Source organism: Protomyctophum bolini (genome assembly GCF_963924005.1).
Source record: "Protomyctophum bolini genome assembly, chromosome: 9".
NCBI classification, from domain to species: domain Eukaryota; kingdom Metazoa; phylum Chordata; class Actinopteri; order Myctophiformes; family Myctophidae; genus Protomyctophum; species Protomyctophum bolini.
Window position 1 is genome coordinate 26,962,369 of NC_137870.1, and position 16,102 is coordinate 26,978,470.

The 16,102-nt window shown below is 41.5% G+C and overlaps 2 protein-coding genes across 4 annotated transcripts; one reads left to right on the forward strand and one right to left on the reverse strand.

Annotated features, from left to right (window-relative positions):
* Positions 1-25: 25 nt before the first annotated feature.
* LOC308321494 (dual specificity protein phosphatase 14-like) lies at positions 26-5,188 on the reverse strand. Of its 2 annotated transcripts, none has more exons than XM_080772420.1 (4): positions 5,139-5,188; positions 3,676-3,803; positions 2,393-2,583; positions 26-1,936 (listed from the first exon to the last, which is right to left on the reverse strand). In XM_080772420.1, exons 2-4 carry the CDS (start codon positions 3,790-3,792, stop codon positions 1,723-1,725), a joined length of 522 nt encoding a protein of 173 aa, XP_080628546.1. In that variant the 5' UTR covers positions 3,793-3,803; positions 5,139-5,188; the 3' UTR covers positions 26-1,722. The 2 variants fall into 2 exon arrangements, with proteins under 2 accessions (XP_080628546.1, XP_080628545.1); XM_080772419.1 differs by lacking the exon at positions 5,139-5,188 and adding an exon at positions 4,856-4,969.
* LOC308321493 (uncharacterized protein) lies at positions 4,484-16,043 on the forward strand. Of its 2 annotated transcripts, none has more exons than XM_080772418.1 (6): positions 4,484-4,540; positions 11,478-11,951; positions 12,775-13,040; positions 13,728-13,804; positions 13,900-14,151; positions 14,792-16,043. In XM_080772418.1, exons 2-6 carry the CDS (start codon positions 11,488-11,490, stop codon positions 15,032-15,034), a joined length of 1,302 nt encoding a protein of 433 aa, XP_080628544.1. In that variant the 5' UTR covers positions 4,484-4,540; positions 11,478-11,487; the 3' UTR covers positions 15,035-16,043. The 2 variants fall into 2 exon arrangements, with proteins under 2 accessions (XP_080628544.1, XP_080628543.1); XM_080772417.1 differs by lacking the exon at positions 4,484-4,540 and adding an exon at positions 8,834-9,149.
* Positions 16,044-16,102: the final 59 nt, after the last annotated feature.

Here is a 16,102-nt window from a genome sequence, read left to right on the forward strand (position 1 = left end):
GTTTTATTCAAACAGAAGTCTTGCCTTGGCTTCGCTATTAACAGCACATGCTGAAAATAGCGGACCTAAAAGCTCATTTTTGAGCTATTTTTTATCACACAACCACTTTTCATCCTTATTTTGGGTGTGCCATTATTGTGATTAAGATGTCGTACAATTTTTGAAAGTCTTTAAAAATAGCTGATCTACAAGCTCACAATGTGTTGCGTTTTGAGCTTGCCGATGTTTGGTACTTCTGTATGACACTGTCAGTGTCATGACAGGTTGTGTAAGTGATATTGTTTGTGTTAAATAGCTCTATATTCTGACCAGTAATTGAGTGTCATTGTAAAATCAAGTATACAATCTTCAGTGTATAGATGTGGTTCAAATCTGATTCACAAAAATCACTTTATGTGGTTTTCTTTTTCTGCTGTTCACACTTGGGATTCAACCAATCTGATTCCAATCTGAATAGCCAAAAATCTGGTTTGGGCTGCCAGTCTGAAACTACCTGAGAGGCTGAGGTTGATACATTGTGGAGCATCATAAGAATGAGAATGCCCTTTTATTGTCATTGTATGCAAGTATTCAATTGCATTTCAACATAAACACAAGAGTGACAAGACAGATACACCATCATTAAAACTATAGTATAGACTAAAGTCCATAGAAGACCATGATCTATACCAGTGATACTCAACCTCAGGCCCGCAGGACCATTATGACTGGCCCACCAATGAAAATCTAAAAAAAAGAAGAAAAAAAAATCTGGAAAATGAAATAAAAAGAAATAAATCTGAATGAAGTTATCTTTAATTACATTATTATAAGTAATACTATTAGAGTTGTACTATTACTCGAACGAAAATAAAAGCTTGGGGGGGGGGGAAATTGCGGAAATGGTGGAAATGGAAATTGAGGAAATTGCGGAAATGGAAATTGCGGAAATGGTAATTGCGGAAATTGCGGAAATTGCTCTTCACTTATAGCTATCTATTTTCAGGTAGATTGTTTTATTTTACTCAGTCAGCCATATCACTACTCATTTTTTTTCATGAAAAAGGTCATAGCTGGGTAATCTATTTTCAGGCAAATTGTGTTTATTGTATTTTATTTTACTCAGCCATAACAATTTAAAGAAACATCTTGTGTTACAGTATTTCATCCACAGTAATGCTGTGAAGGTAAATGCAAGACTGAAAATCACAATGTACTACAACCTGTGCATGAAGATAGATGTAGATAGTAATACAGTAAGACTTTTTCATGTCATGAAAGCAGGGAATCGGCTTCAAAATGACATTTGTTCAGTTTTTAGAGATATGGCTTATAGAGTAATGTCTTGCAGAAATCAGTGAGTTGAGAAAACGGTTCACTTCTGTGGACTAATATTACACCTAACATGTTTAAGCATGTATTACATATTGACATGTCAATTTCAGCTCTGACATTTATTTAAGACATGCTCTAGTATGTGAAGAGTTATAATAAGTGCTATTAACTCATTTTGGATAAACAGTTTTCTCTACTGAACAGTTAGTCTTGGCACCATGACTGTATAAAAAAGAGTCACATATGTGTAACATGACATGATGCATGTTCATTCTACATGTCATCCAGGACTACACAATATCAGCAGCAGTATTCAGCTATCAGCGAGAACAAGACATTTGTGACCTGCCCAAAGCCAACAATTCATTCCATCAGGTAGCATTTGGTCAGACAGTATATGTGTTGATGTCAGGTGTTCAGACAGTATGCATCAGTGTCTGGGTTGTGGTGTTGAACCTCTGGTAGGACTCCAGAGGGTGTCTTCACCATCCTGACAGTGTTCCTACCAAACAGTTTGATCTCATAGTCTATCAGCTGTCTCCAGAAGCCGGCATTGGGACGCACAAAGGGACGCTTGTCTATCATCACGTCACACGCCTGACACAGCCTCATGTTCTCATACCTGCCAGTCAAACAGAGAGGGGAGAGGCAGGAACGAAGGACATTAAAGTCAAAGTATTTTAGTTTAGTTTATTTGAAAAGTAATACTGTCTCGCAAGCACGGAAGCTCTGAAAATGATCAGGATAAAGCAGATATGACAGTGACACCACCTCCCCGCTTCCGTTTTGTCAAAAATGTGTCCTGATATACATCAAAATAATCAGAGCATAATAGCTTGCTGCTTATCAGAAATGGAAATTTTAAAATAAAATGTAAAGATATTTTTAAATGCGGCCTGCAAGAAAATCATCTTGCAGGCCGCATTGGACCTCTCCCTGGGCCAAATGGGCAGCCCACGGATCACACAGTTTAACACCCCTCACCACCACATACTATCTCAGATAGTTAGCAGTAGTTGTAGTAGCTGTAGTAGTAGTAGTGTAGTAAACAGATGTAATAGAAGTAGTATTGCATTACTTCATCAGGTAGGCCATGACCAGTGCAGGAGATCGACTGCGTCCCTGTGTACAGTGAACCAACGTGCTACCCGATTGGTTGCTGTGGATCTTGTCAGCCACGGTGTCAAGGTACGGAGCCAGTGGTTGGTGGGGTCGATCCTCAATGGGCACATGGAGGATCTCTACATTTCCTGGGTGTGGGTAGGATACCTAAACAAATACACCCAATAACAGCACACAACTTAACTTAATATCTGGACATTAAAATATACACTTTCAGGGGCAACTCCTGGTTTTGACTTAGTCGTAGTCATTGCATATTAGTTTTATTTTCCACAAATAACACTTAAAGTGTGAAATAGCTTAATTCTAAAAATACGTTTTAAAAATGTATTTCTGTGGAAACAGCCAACAGCTCATTAAAAACGTTGTCACTGACCAGTGGTCACCTGACACCTTTGTCCACTTTCAACCTTGGCATTAAAACATTTTGTTTTAATATTCTGCTGAATGTTGGGCCCAGAACTGAGGAGTGATCAAAGGAACAATAACTGATTTAACAAGCCTTTAGCAGTTACACTGTACAAACTGTACTTCATTTTTAAGACAAGCATACTGTATGCTACTAGTAGGATCAACCAGGTAGTAGGTACCGGTAGTTATTATTCTCAGCTTGTACTTTCAACACAATATCTCATGTTATTCTATTCACTGTTGACATAATAGATTTAAAGTTCCACCATTTTTTTGTCACCATAAGGGACCACAGGGATGACTGATGTGTTTAACTTGCATCATAAATGGGAATGCTAGTATTTAAAGTGCAGTGATATTTCTTTCTTAACTTTAACGTCCTCTGTACTGTGTTCGGTGACAGGGGTCTCTCCGGCTCTTTGGTGGGCGGAGGGGGCCTACCTGGTTTGTCAAAACAAATGGCCTGTACAGTATAACTAGTAGAGCTGTACCGATAAAATGTTGTCTTTTCCCGATACCAACTGATACATAGTACCGATCCAATACCAGTGTGCAGGAATAATAATAAGCAATCCAAAGTGCAGCTACAAGTAAAATAATAATGTAAATAGTTCAGTAAGACTATAAAACGGTTGTGCAACATCGACGGATTAAAAATATTACTACAAATGAAATATGTGATAAATTACGTGGTATCAGATTGTCATAGCACACTCACAGATACCAGCATTTTAGGCAGTATCGGCAGCCTTTTCTGATGCTGGAATGGGAACAACTCTACTAGGAACTCTACTAGGAACTAGTAGAGTTAATGTGGTCAATACTCACCTGTAGGTCGCTGGCGTTGATGATGAGAGTAATGTTCCTGTTGGAGATCAACATCTGGTTGAGGGCTGCGTCCAGGCCGCTCACATACAAACAGGAAGTGATCTGTGATGCAGTCATGTTGTCTCCATCTGAGACACAGAATAGGAATTTACAAGTTTAGTGTTTTGACCAGGCCTTGGGTTTGACAAATTTGTAATACAATGTTATAGGATGATGTAAGACTGGACACAAATTATCTGGCTGATCCTCCTCGTATACCAAACCCCATGATTACCGTACAATACATCAAACTCCAAGATTACATTTTCAGTAAATACAATTATGGTTCAAGACAAATGCTACAGTAAAAAAGACTAAAACTCTGGTTTATATCTTGAAATGTTAGAATGTTGGGTTTTTGAGACTTACATTCTGACCAGGTAGGACCACAGCAAATGAACAGAAACAGCAATAATATTGAACACCACTTTACCATAAAACAAACTAAAAATATTTGTTGTCCTTAATTCCCATTCGCTTGAAAATGATTAAACAACGCCATCTATTGGCATTAAGTCTCGATCGTTTGGACTGTTTTCATGAAAAAAGATTTCCACTGTCCTATCCAGTCCAGTATAGTCTTATGTTCAATAATAATAATACATAAAAACAAAACATTATTCTTGTATTTCCAATTCTTGTTTTTGTGTACAATATGTAGATCAGGTGGTCAGGGACTCGGGTTAACGTGACGTGTTTGTCATCTGACATGCAGTGTTGACTCATGTTATTTGTAATGATTCATTTTCTGTTTCCATTTCTCCAACAGAACAGCTCACTGTACCATTACACACACAGAGAGGCCGGGGATTGAAGCAGCTATACAGTAGGTAAAATCCAACAAATAACAACAAACTATATTCTCTCGCACAGGATTGATTAATAGCCTGCTATATCAAATAAATACTAAACACTGTCCAGTGACAGACTGCTAACAACAAGTCAAGAACGCATCGTCATAGTTTATAGATAGCCTACTGTTCTTTTCGGTACGATAGAGTATAATAATTCAATTGAACCAAAACAGATTAAGTTTTGTTTGAAGACATCACGACCTCCATGTGTCCGACTCGAACAACACGGAATGATGAATCATATGTATCTATTTCAAACTAGATTTAAAAACGCGGTGCAGTCTCACCTGTATCTAATCCATAGTAATGAATTAATAATATAGTCTCTCAATCCTTCCTTGACCAAAACACGGAAAACGTCGCGTCCCAGGCGTTACGCTGAATGTGGTGACCTATCGAATTCTGGCCCGACTGACCGTCTCGTTTTATTAATAGATTAAAAGGTCACCAGTGACCAGATAATAGATAGGTCACCACTGGAAGTTTCGAACTACTGTCGTGACTCGTGTGTTGTGTAAATGTATACATTTATCGATTGAAAATGTCAGAATAGATCAATATATAGCCTACCACGAGAGTCTAAATTTGAGGTTAGTCGACGTTCTGTCGACTAACAGCACCTGATGTACCGGGATGTCTGTGTCCCCCCCAGTGTATTTTGCCCCCTCAGAAATAGGCCTCATCTGTGCATTCCAGTCAACAATAAATGAGCCATACTAGTATTCATGGTCCACAAGCTATCCTCCACTCAATTGTCCCGCACCTGTTTGAATGTGTCTTCTAAAGCAGTGGTTCTCAAACTCTGTTGTGTCTTTTTTACTTTCTTTATTACATTAATTTTAAATGTTCTGATTTATTGAAAATGGTTGACCCTGATGTGAACAAGTCCTGTGCTTTTCATGGTTTCATCCACAAAGTTTTTGTATTGAGTGCTTTTGTTTGAAATGTACCCACATACTGTACCACATACTGATTTCAATCAATCAATCTATCAATCAGTCAAGGACTCCCAAAATGTGTGTGTGTGTGTGTGTGTGTGTGTGTGTGTGTGTGTGTGTGTGTGTGTGTGTGTGTGCGTGCGTGCGTGCGTGCGTGCGTGTGTGTGTGTGTGTGTGTGTGTGTGCACTCGCGAGCGTGTGTGTGTGTGTGTGTGTGTGTGTGTGTGTGTATGTATGTATGTACAGGTATGTATGACTTGTTGTACTCAAAATCTGGGGGGCCTGATCGATAATTTTGATTTGTTGTTGGTGGAGGAGAGGTCATTTGGTCATCGATATGGTAATCTGCATAGTTCACGGTAATTATATGCCCTGCCACCCATAGCTGGTAAAAAACCCCATACTGTCGTTGTTTAGAGTTAAGACCTCTGTACAGGAATGTGACCTTCTAGAAAAGTAGATTGTTGCCTTAGCAACGACAGCCAGCAGCAGAGCTGTCTCTCATGACAAGCCTCTGTGTCGTCCCGGAATATAGTTAAGTAACTACAAATCATTCTTAGACTACATATCCCATATTGAATCATTTCCATTGCAGTCAGTGCCACGTACTCCATGTACACCATTTTGAGTAAACCAGTATATATACTCCTCGCCCATCTTGGCGAGGGGGAGAGAACCATTTAGGACCGGTACGGAGGGACCTCCGGACCGGTCCGATCTAATTGTAAATAATAATTATTGCTGCATGTTCAATCTAATTTCTTGTCTCTCTCGATCAAACAAATGAATGAAATGACTAAAACCCACATCAGCTCTGGACATTACTTTCTTTCCGGTGGAACTTCATTTAATCTTGCATTCATCTAAGGTAACATTTTGGTATTTAACAGGTTATACTCTTAAAGTAACATTATCCACATTTTACATTTCACTTGGAAAGTATTCTGTCTAAGCTCCGGTAGATATTGTAATTAGAGTACTTTCCTAATAAGTATTTAGACGGCTCCGGTATTAGGACCGGAGTCCTCCGGAGCCCCACAGCTCGAGCTATCGAAGTCCTTATCAGTCTACAGTAATCATACAGTCCTTCTCAGTCTCTACAGATATATTTTACAGAAATATATCCATCAATTGATCCTCGAGCCGTTCTTTTTTAAAGAGTTTAAGTCTAATTTATGATAGCTGCTCTGACAAACAAAAAAGCTGCACCATGCGGTCTGTCTATTTTTAGATAGCGTCTCCTCCACCGGAGTCGCCACAATTTATTAGCTTCTAGTCAGCCTGCTCATCCAAACATTAAGAGCCCATAAGGCTATTAGACATTAATTAATTACATTGTCTATTTTGGGGGACAAACCCTCACAATTATTTATCAATAAAGTTCCACTCGGACCGGGGTCTGGTCGTCGTCATTTGTTCGATCTAAGATCTTGGATAATGTCCTTTTGGAGACATGCCAGCTTCAAGTCTGTGGATACGAGAAGCCACGTCTGGCCTTTCGCCTCCACGGACATCAACGGATCTGCTCTACTGCCTGGTCGAAGCGACCCTGTCTTCTGCTCTTTCCATAAAGTTAAGTAAATCCTCCAGTCATCAATTTTGTTTAATCTGTTAATAATTTGATCTGTAATTCATGTCTAGGGCTTAACTCTGGTTCATGTCTCATCACATTGTTTTAAAGTTACAAAAAAGTAGGAGATCGCCAGAGGAGTCTCTGATACCTGCAGGCGTTCATTCTATTTCTTTGAATTCTTTTTACCACAAAAAGTCTTATTTCTTTTTCATTTCGGCCACTATCAGAAGTTTGAGGGTTCTTATCTGTGGAATGCGTGAGGAGTGCTCTGTCTGTGTGAAAGGGGAGGGGGGGGGGGCGAATGCCTTCTCCTCTCAGCCTCTGTCTTCTCTCTCTTCCTCTCTCTGTCTTGGTGTGTGTGTATGCGCGTGCGTGTATTTCCCTCCACCCCCCAGTCCCTGAGTGTGTGTGTGTGAATCCGCGTGTATTTCCCCCCACCACCCCACCCTCCCAGTCCCTGAGTGTGTAGTGCGGTGTGTCGGGCAGCGATGTCAGATACGTGGTTTTACATTCTTCCTGTCTCTATCTGCATGTCTCTGTGTGTGCGCTGTACCCAAGAGGATCTATTCCTCTCTGTCTCTGTCCGCAAAGTCGCTTGTTACGAGGTTTCCATTGTGGAACGTCTGCGTATGTGTGTCTGAGTGTTTGGAATATTAGAATTAAATTAGTTAGTATTGTTTTCTATTATGTTCATAATAGAGGTCGCATTTCTGATATCTTGCCCGCATTTTTACTAGAACATAGCTTTTTTGAAGTGTGTGAGTACAAAGCAATAAATTTATCATTTTACGGCCTTTTCAAGAACGCTTTTCTTCCTTGAGTCGCGACGAGGATAGAAGGGAATTGTTGAGCATGAACACTGCTATAGTCAGCATATCCGGTTAAGACAAGAGTGTGACGACCAATTCTTAAAAAATAAAAAATAAAATAAGTTTTGAGTCAGCCTCCACTCGTAATGTCTTCATATTATTATAATTTGGCATTCCCCTTTTGACATCATGGTATCATGACAATGTACTTTCCCCGGAGACTTCCACGAATGTTCGCGTGGGGGGCTCTGAGGAGATAATACGACGGTTAGTTCTGGATTAACGACCCAGAATTCACAGTCTGCTCTGGTGAAATCTTCACCGTTCTAAGACTTTTCTGACGTCTTGGGCGTCTCGCTGAAGTGACTCAGTTGTGTGCAAATTATCCACTGGAAGTAGTCGTCCCAGCAGGAGCACACGTCATATAGTAATGTGGGGAGATACAGCGAGCTGATTTAGCGATACGGCAGCCATCTTTTGCAGTTGGTTAGATCAGTTAAGGAATATCTCTTCATGTAACATGTGTGTTTTAGTTAAACGGTCAACAGCCCCCCTCTGTCTTACTCTCTCTCTCTCTCTGAACCTGTTTTTTTGAACCCACAAGACTTAAGAAGGACAGACATATGTTGATCAACCGCATAGGGGTCCACAGATCAACCGCAGTAAAAATGTAGGGGTCTACCGATCAACCGTGTAGGGGTCATAGTCTCTCTCGATCCTTAGCTCTTTGTGTACTATATAAAGAAAAAAACTCTCTCTAACTGTCTGTACCATGTGGAACAAGTCTCTAATTTATCTGATGATTAGGGCCAATTAATCTCCACATGTCTGTTGAAGTTGAATCTGAAATATGCATACTTTTTTCTCCCTCTATCCCTTTCATGATAACTATGGTTACTATTTTTGATTGGAACCATTCTGTTCACTGACCAGTATCCTGCTACTCGCTCGAAGATAAAGTTGTGCAAATACGTAGATTAAGATCAACACCTGTTGTTCTAAACATACTCTCCCTCCAATAAAATTCGATGATATAGATTGTGGCAGGTTAAGACTGAATATGAATAGATATATAATTTGTTTTCATTTCACTCACCAGAGATCTTGTTTGTTTTTTCTCTTTGATCTCCAGATACGGACTTCTGTGGGGGAATCGGTGGTCAAGGAGGCAGGCAGACAGAATTTCAAAATCCACAAATACGGGGGAGATTGAGTCTGACGTTTGATGGTTGCGGACTTCGACATTCCATTCTTGCCAAAGGTTTTACACTTGATCCGCGATTCCCCGCTCAGAACAGATTAGATTAGGCCCAATACCCCAGAACAATAACTCATAGTTTTCCAGATGGAACAAAGTTATTCCACTCACATTTCACCAGACATTTTTTGTTTTCATGTTCATGTTGTAGTCTGTTTGCTAATTGCTGCTTACCAAGCCATGTTTAATCATCTCCAATTAAGTAATTGCAAATATTACATTACTTTTGATTTCATTTGTTTTATAAAAAAATATAAAAAAGGTTTTAGCCATTCCATTTCATAATAAGATCTGAAAGCCCATTACATAAATTGTTTAAACTGAATTATCCTATTTTTGGACAATCTAAATTTCATTCCATTATGATTCATTTTCCGATCTCATCATATTTGGATTATTTTAGTTGAATCATATTTCTCCTAATTTGGAATATTCCTCCCTTAAAACAGTTCACCACTTTCATTTTAAATTGTTTTATATAGGAACATTTTATTATTTTGGTTTTACCATCATATTGATTGAATTAGGCATTAAATCTCACCAGAATCCATTTGATTCTATATTTGACCTTTATATGGTACGAAGACATCCCCAAAGACATTGTTGAACATCGCGCAGGAGCGCAGCATCACCACATCAGAATACCCCATTTCCCCTCTCCAAGAACTATGATACTGATAGGACACTCAGCCAGTTTTCTCCCGTTTGTATCTGTACATTGAGAAACTAAGTTCATGTCGGGTCACCCATACAGGGGGGGGGAGGGGCGAAGAATAGGCTCCGACAACGAGCAAAGAAGAACTCAAGCAGACAGTCCGCTCTGACCATGAGCTGATTGACTGTCCAAAGAACTCTCGCAGCAGTTCCGACCACGAGCTGATTGTGAGAATGAACATTTGTTGCTGGGTCCCGAGGGGACCCCGAAGACGAGCTCTAACGAACACTGTTGCCGGCCTGGAGGCTGCACCGGTTGCTGGGGATCGAACCCCGAAGACATCATCAAGAGAGAAAAATAATCTCTCTCTTGCCCACCGTACCATTTAAATAAGGATTATGTGCCTAACCCAGTCAATTGTGTTTTTATTTTTATTGTTCCTGTTGCCATTCTGTTCCATTTCGGCCCATAGTAATAAGTAAGTTTTTCCCCTGAGATTTGATATTATCGTGTCCCATGACCCTTCCGCCACCAATTGGGATGGAGTTGATCGATAATTTTGATTTGTTGTTGGTGGAGGAGAGGTCATTTGGTCATCGATATGGTAATCTGCATAGTTCACGGTAATTATATGCCCTGCCACCCATAGCTGGTAAAAAACCCCATACTGTCGTTGTTTAGAGTTAAGACCTCTGTACAGGAATGTGACCTTCTAGAAAAGTAGATTGTTGCCTTAGCAACGACAGCCAGCAGCAGAGCTGTCTCTCATGACAAGCCTCTGTGTCGTCCCGGAATATAGTTAAGTAACTACAAATCATTCTTAGACTACATATCCCATATTGAATCATTTCCATTGCAGTCAGTGCCACGTACTCCATGTACACCATTTTGAGTAAACCAGTATATATACTCCTCGCCCATCTTGGCGAGGGGGAGAGAACCATTTAGGACCGGTACGGAGGGACCTCCGGACCGGTCCGATCTAATTGTAAATAATAATTATTGCTGCATGTTCAATCTAATTTCTTGTCTCTCTCGATCAAACAAATGAATGAAATGACTAAAACCCACATCAGCTCTGGACATTACTTTCTTTCCGGTGGAACTTCATTTAATCTTGCATTCATCTAAGGTAACATTTTGGTATTTAACAGGTTATACTCTTAAAGTAACATTATCCACATTTTACATTTCACTTGGAAAGTATTCTGTCTAAGCTCCGGTAGATATTGTAATTAGAGTACTTTCCTAATAAGTATTTAGACGGCTCCGGTATTAGGACCGGAGTCCTCCGGAGCCCCACAGCTCGAGCTATCGAAGTCCTTATCAGTCTACAGTAATCATACAGTCCTTCTCAGTCTCTACAGATATATTTTACAGAAATATATCCATCAGGGCCCACCTGCAATTTTCTTGTGGCGGCCCACATGTTGGGAATTGCCTATAATACATTAGATGATATATATATTCTTTTATCTGTTAATGCATGGTTTGCTTAAATTGAATACTTCATTAGAAGTTTGCAACAAAAAAAAGCACATGAAAATACAGTTCAATTCAAAGTCTGCTAAGAGGATTTTAAACCCAAGAAAGCCTATGGCTTGTTTCCATTGGGGTCCTGTAGTCACTCAGAAGGACACACAGTAATAACCTGACATTCTGTCTTTCATTGTCAGGTATTCCAGCATGCCAGTGGCAGTAGAGAACAATGGACCTGACAGGAAGTCAACACACAATTCTGCCCCCAGTAGAGTCCCTGTGACGACAAGAGGTGGAGCCAAGCAGAACCTGGTACCTGCTAACATTTGGTACCACCCCAGCATCACCTTACAGACAGGATCCAAGCAGAACCTGGTACCTGCTAACATTTCGTGCCACCCCAGCATCTCCTCACAGACAGGATCCAAGCAGAACCTGGTGCCTGCTAACATTTGGTACCACCCCAGCATCACCTCACAGACAGGCGCTGCTGCTGCCCCGTACCAGCCACAAACTGGGACAAAAACCACACACAGAGGACGTCAAGGAAAGAACATCTCTGACAGGGAGAAGACCACACCACCTAATGTTGCACTGATTCCAAATCAGAGGAGTCACAGCTCTGACAGAAAGAAGAACACAACACCTAATGTTAAACCAAGCTCTGACAGGTAGGCCTGTAACAATTATTACATAATCGTTTGATCGCAATTAGATGAGCTATTAATCAGATTATTTGAGCTAATCATTTTATCTGCATGAAAACATCTGGTTGAAATTAACTGAAATGTCAAACCCTAAATCGTTATTCCCAGCTCATTGTCCATGCCCTTTTAACCGATTTCAACCTGTCCTTATTTGGGGCATTTAGGGACAGAATTTTCAAAGAATTTGAATTAAATTAAAGTATAACATCATTAGTCATAATACACAATTTATTTATTTGTATATTGAAGTTATTTGTCATATCGGCCCTCTGCAGTTTTTCTTCACAAAGCCTTGGGTAAGAGAAAGATAAAACACCCTTAGACTGTCTTTGTTTGCTCTATAAAGAAACACATTTTATTTTACTTGCAACGTGTCGGTCAAAGACCTCCCTCAGGCATCTGAGGAACATGTCTATTTTACATGCCTAAAAGCCAAAAAGAATGTCATCTTTATTTATACATGTACTGTATGTTCCAATGATCATTGTCAAAAAACCCCAATTAAATCACTAATCAGTAATAGCATTTCGTTGCTATCGGGCAGAAACCTCTAATCTGCATATTTGAACTTTTGAACTTCTTTGTTGTTTTTATAAAATGTAATGTCCTACTTGATCATACAACAGCATCACACAAAAGCATAAAAAGTAGCAGATCCCCAAGCTCAAAACTTGGCACGTTTGAGCTTGTAGATCCAACAGTTTTGGACATGAGGTTTCTTTCCGACGGAGACAATTAATAGCAGTCTATGATTAGTAGTCAACTTACATGTCCTGAATGTTGGCAGCCCTACCATCAGGAGGAGGTGTAACGACAGAGATGCTGCTCCTCCCAGCCCAGGGGAGGTGCCAGTGGGTGTGGGGGTGCAGGTGGAGTGCAGGGTGGTGAAACAGGTGGAGGCTCTGACCCGCGGCCAGAGGGAGAACCCCGCCTGGTTCTCCTGGAGGAAGAACCGCATCACGGCTTCCGTCGCTCACCGCATTGCCCACTGTCGCTTCGTCCAAGACCCCGCCCACCACAACCCCCCCGCCTCCTACCTCAACTCTATCACAGGTACACAAACTGTTTGACAAACTGTTTGACCCCAAAGCTGTCTATCTAGCTGTCTTAATAATGTCTTAATAATGACACGTTATGGCTTAAAGATCTAAAACTCATAACGTGTTGTGGATGTAACGTGTTGTGGGCTTGTATCATCATGACACAAATAACGTTTGAAAAAATGGAGTCTGATGAGGTGGAGTCTGAAGAGGTGAGTGCTAGGGGGTGAGGTGGAGTCTGAAGAGGTGAGTGCTAGATGGTGACCCGGGTGAGGTGGAGTCTGAAGAGGTGAGTGCTAGGGGGTGAGGTCGAGTCTGAAGAGTTGAGTGCTAGGGGGTGAGGTGGAATCTGAAGAGGTGAGTGCTAGGGGGTGAGGTGTCTGAAGTCTAAAGAGGTGAGTCTTCAGATTAGGGCAGACAATTTGGAGTGAGTCTGAAGTTCTGACTGCAATGGAGATTTTGTGAGCCAAGAGAGAGATGAGTCTACTCGGCGGGCATGTGAAGCGTTCTTCTGGGGGTAATAAACTCATGTACAATAAACGCTTAATGACATAATCTTCTGCAGTGTTCCTATATTTCATTTTCAGCTGCATGTTCAGACCATATTTTCAGCTACAACGACTATAATGTGTTAGTGAAGCTGTGAGAGGAAGCAGTGTTCTGTGCGTTCTTGTTTTCATGTCATGTTTCACCCCGTCAGGGGAGGGACCACATGTTCAGACCCGAGCCATGAGGTGGGGAGTAGAGAGGGAGAAAGTGGCTGTTCGCAAGTATCAGGTAATGTCTTGTTGGATTTGTGGGGGTGATGATGGGTAGGAAATCATCTTGCAATAAATAAAATAATTTCATATGCAGCATATGTTTGTTTCCAGGGTCTAAAGAGCAGGGCTCTGGGTCGAGATGTGACTGTGCAGGAGTGCGGCTTATTCATCGACCCCCAGCGCTCCTGGTTGGCTGCCAGCCCTGACGGCATTGTGACGGACAGACAGACCGGCCAATGGCTGCTGTGTCTGGAGGTGAAGTGTCCGTACAAGCACAGAGAGAGGACGGTGGAGGAGGCCTGTGTGCAGGACACAGGCTTCTGTCTGAAGATGGACCACAGAGACACACAGAGACCCATGAAGGTAGCGCTCCTCTGACAACACTAGGACAGTATTGTCTGTTTAAACACCCACTCTAAATAGAAGATGTACGCTCACTGAAAACTGATTTGACTCACGGCACACTAACGCCACGTTTACACACCAAATCAGATTTTTGGTATGTCCAGATTGGAAGCCTCATCAAACACAAGCAACGTGGGACAGACACAGACCCGGTGTTTCATGTAATAGCTGAGATTCAAACCTCAGTCTCCCGCATGGAAATCCAACATTTTATCCACTAGAATGGAGCCTAAAGGAGAATTCCCCAATGTGATGTAAATCTAAATTTTATATATTACCGGTAAACCTTTTTGTAATCTTGAAAAGTTTAAATAGCAAACATTGTAGCACATCACCTCTTATGGGGGTTCCTGGCACAAAATCTTTCCAAATGGTGGTCTGCGGCCAAAACCTTGAAACAGTTGTTTGAGTGCCACTGCCTTAACAACTTAATCCCCTAGCCTTGTTGGGCAGGGGTCTGTACTGGTCTCACTGCAACGCCCTGTAAGCTTCTAGATCTGCTATTATTTCCGTGAAAGCATCCCTCAGAATATGAATGCTGGTGTGTAAGTGAAGGGGTTAACTAATGTTTCCATTCCGTTCCGTGTTGCCCATGCAGCCTCCAGTCTACCATGTGAAGGAGGAGCACAGCTACTACAGTCAGATCCAGGTGCAGCTGGCTGTGACAGGGCTGACCCAGGCCGACCTAGTGGTCTACACCCTCAGAGAGACTGCCATCGTCCCCGTCACCTTTGACCCCGAGTGGTGGGTGGAGACCGTGTCCAAACTGGAGACCTTCTACCAAGACGCACTGCTGCCCCACCTGCGGAACAAACACCTGGCGACAACTGTAGAGGAATGATGATGATAATAATACAATTATTCATTTGTATAACAACTGGAAGTGTCTGCAACTACATCTACCAAGTTCAAATAGACACAGGCACATTTTCTGACTGTCTATGTTTGTGTAAAACTATTGTTTTTTGTATTTTGACAAAGACTAAAACTAAGGAGAGACTATTTTAGTTAATCATCTCCACACTGGTCTGGAGAGAGCCTCTGTCATGACAGCATCTACATGTGCTTTGGCTTGTATCATCTGGCACTCTCTCTATAATAAATGTAGTTCCACCCATCTACGGTACTCGCTCTGAGTCCCTGGTGGTTGCAGGAGGTAGAGCGGCCGCTTGGGAACCAGAAGTTTCCTAGTTCAATCCTGGGCCCCCCCAGAGTTGGTGTCGAAGTGTCCCTGAGCAAGACACTGAACCCCTAATTGCTCCTTGCATGGTTTGCTCCACCGTCGGTGTATGAATATATGTGTGGGCTGACTGCTTCACCAAACCATGTAAGATGGTCAAATTCTATCACTGGTAGTGGTAACATTTTGTTGTGCCAACTTGGAAAAATCTCACTTCACAATCACCTACACTCTGCCAGAGGAGGGTGCTGTTGTCTCACAAGATGTTTGCTAGGAAAATATAAACATTTGTTTAAACAGTAAATTCACACACGCATGCATATGCGTGCACCCACACACACACACACCAGGCAGTGGTGTCACACACAACTCTCCATAAATCTGACATCATTCTGACATTGGGCATAAAAGGGACACAGACATATTATCTGGGTGGGGCATGCATTTCCAACTTGCATCATTCCAAGTAGGCTAGTGCCCAACGGGCACCTCCGTAGAGGCCCCACGGGCACCTCTCTAGTGTGAATAAATCAAAATGTCTGATTCACGCTAGATGTAGATTGGTTAACTACCCACTGAATTGTCTAGTATGTTCTCAAGTTATTATACAAATACAAGTTGTCAGAACACAGAGCCATGCCCTCGCCTATTCACCTGTTTGCATTCTTAAGCAGCCTTCTACAGTCCCTAAGTGGACAGTAGTCCCTATTTCCTTCGAGGTGGAAGGCC

Excerpts from the sequence above, each read along its gene's own strand:
- LOC308321494 (XM_080772420.1), bottom strand. The coding sequence starts at position 3,792 with ATGACTGCATCACAGATCACTTCCTGTTTGTATGTGAGCGGCCTGGAC. Across the intron at positions 2,584-3,675 it reads TCAACGCCAGCGACCTACAG|GTATCCTACCCACACCCAGG; the intron begins GTGAGTATTGAC and ends GTATTTGTTTAG. Across the intron at positions 1,937-2,392 it reads GTCATGGCCTACCTGATGAA|GTATGAGAACATGAGGCTGT; the intron begins GTAATGCAATAC and ends TTTGACTGGCAG.
- LOC308321493 (XM_080772418.1), top strand. The coding sequence starts at position 11,488 with ATGCCAGTGGCAGTAGAGAACAATGGACCTGACAGGAAGTCAACACAC. Across the intron at positions 13,805-13,899 it reads TGGCTGTTCGCAAGTATCAG|GGTCTAAAGAGCAGGGCTCT; the intron begins GTAATGTCTTGT and ends GTTTGTTTCCAG. Across the intron at positions 14,152-14,791 it reads ACACACAGAGACCCATGAAG|CCTCCAGTCTACCATGTGAA; the intron begins GTAGCGCTCCTC and ends TTGCCCATGCAG.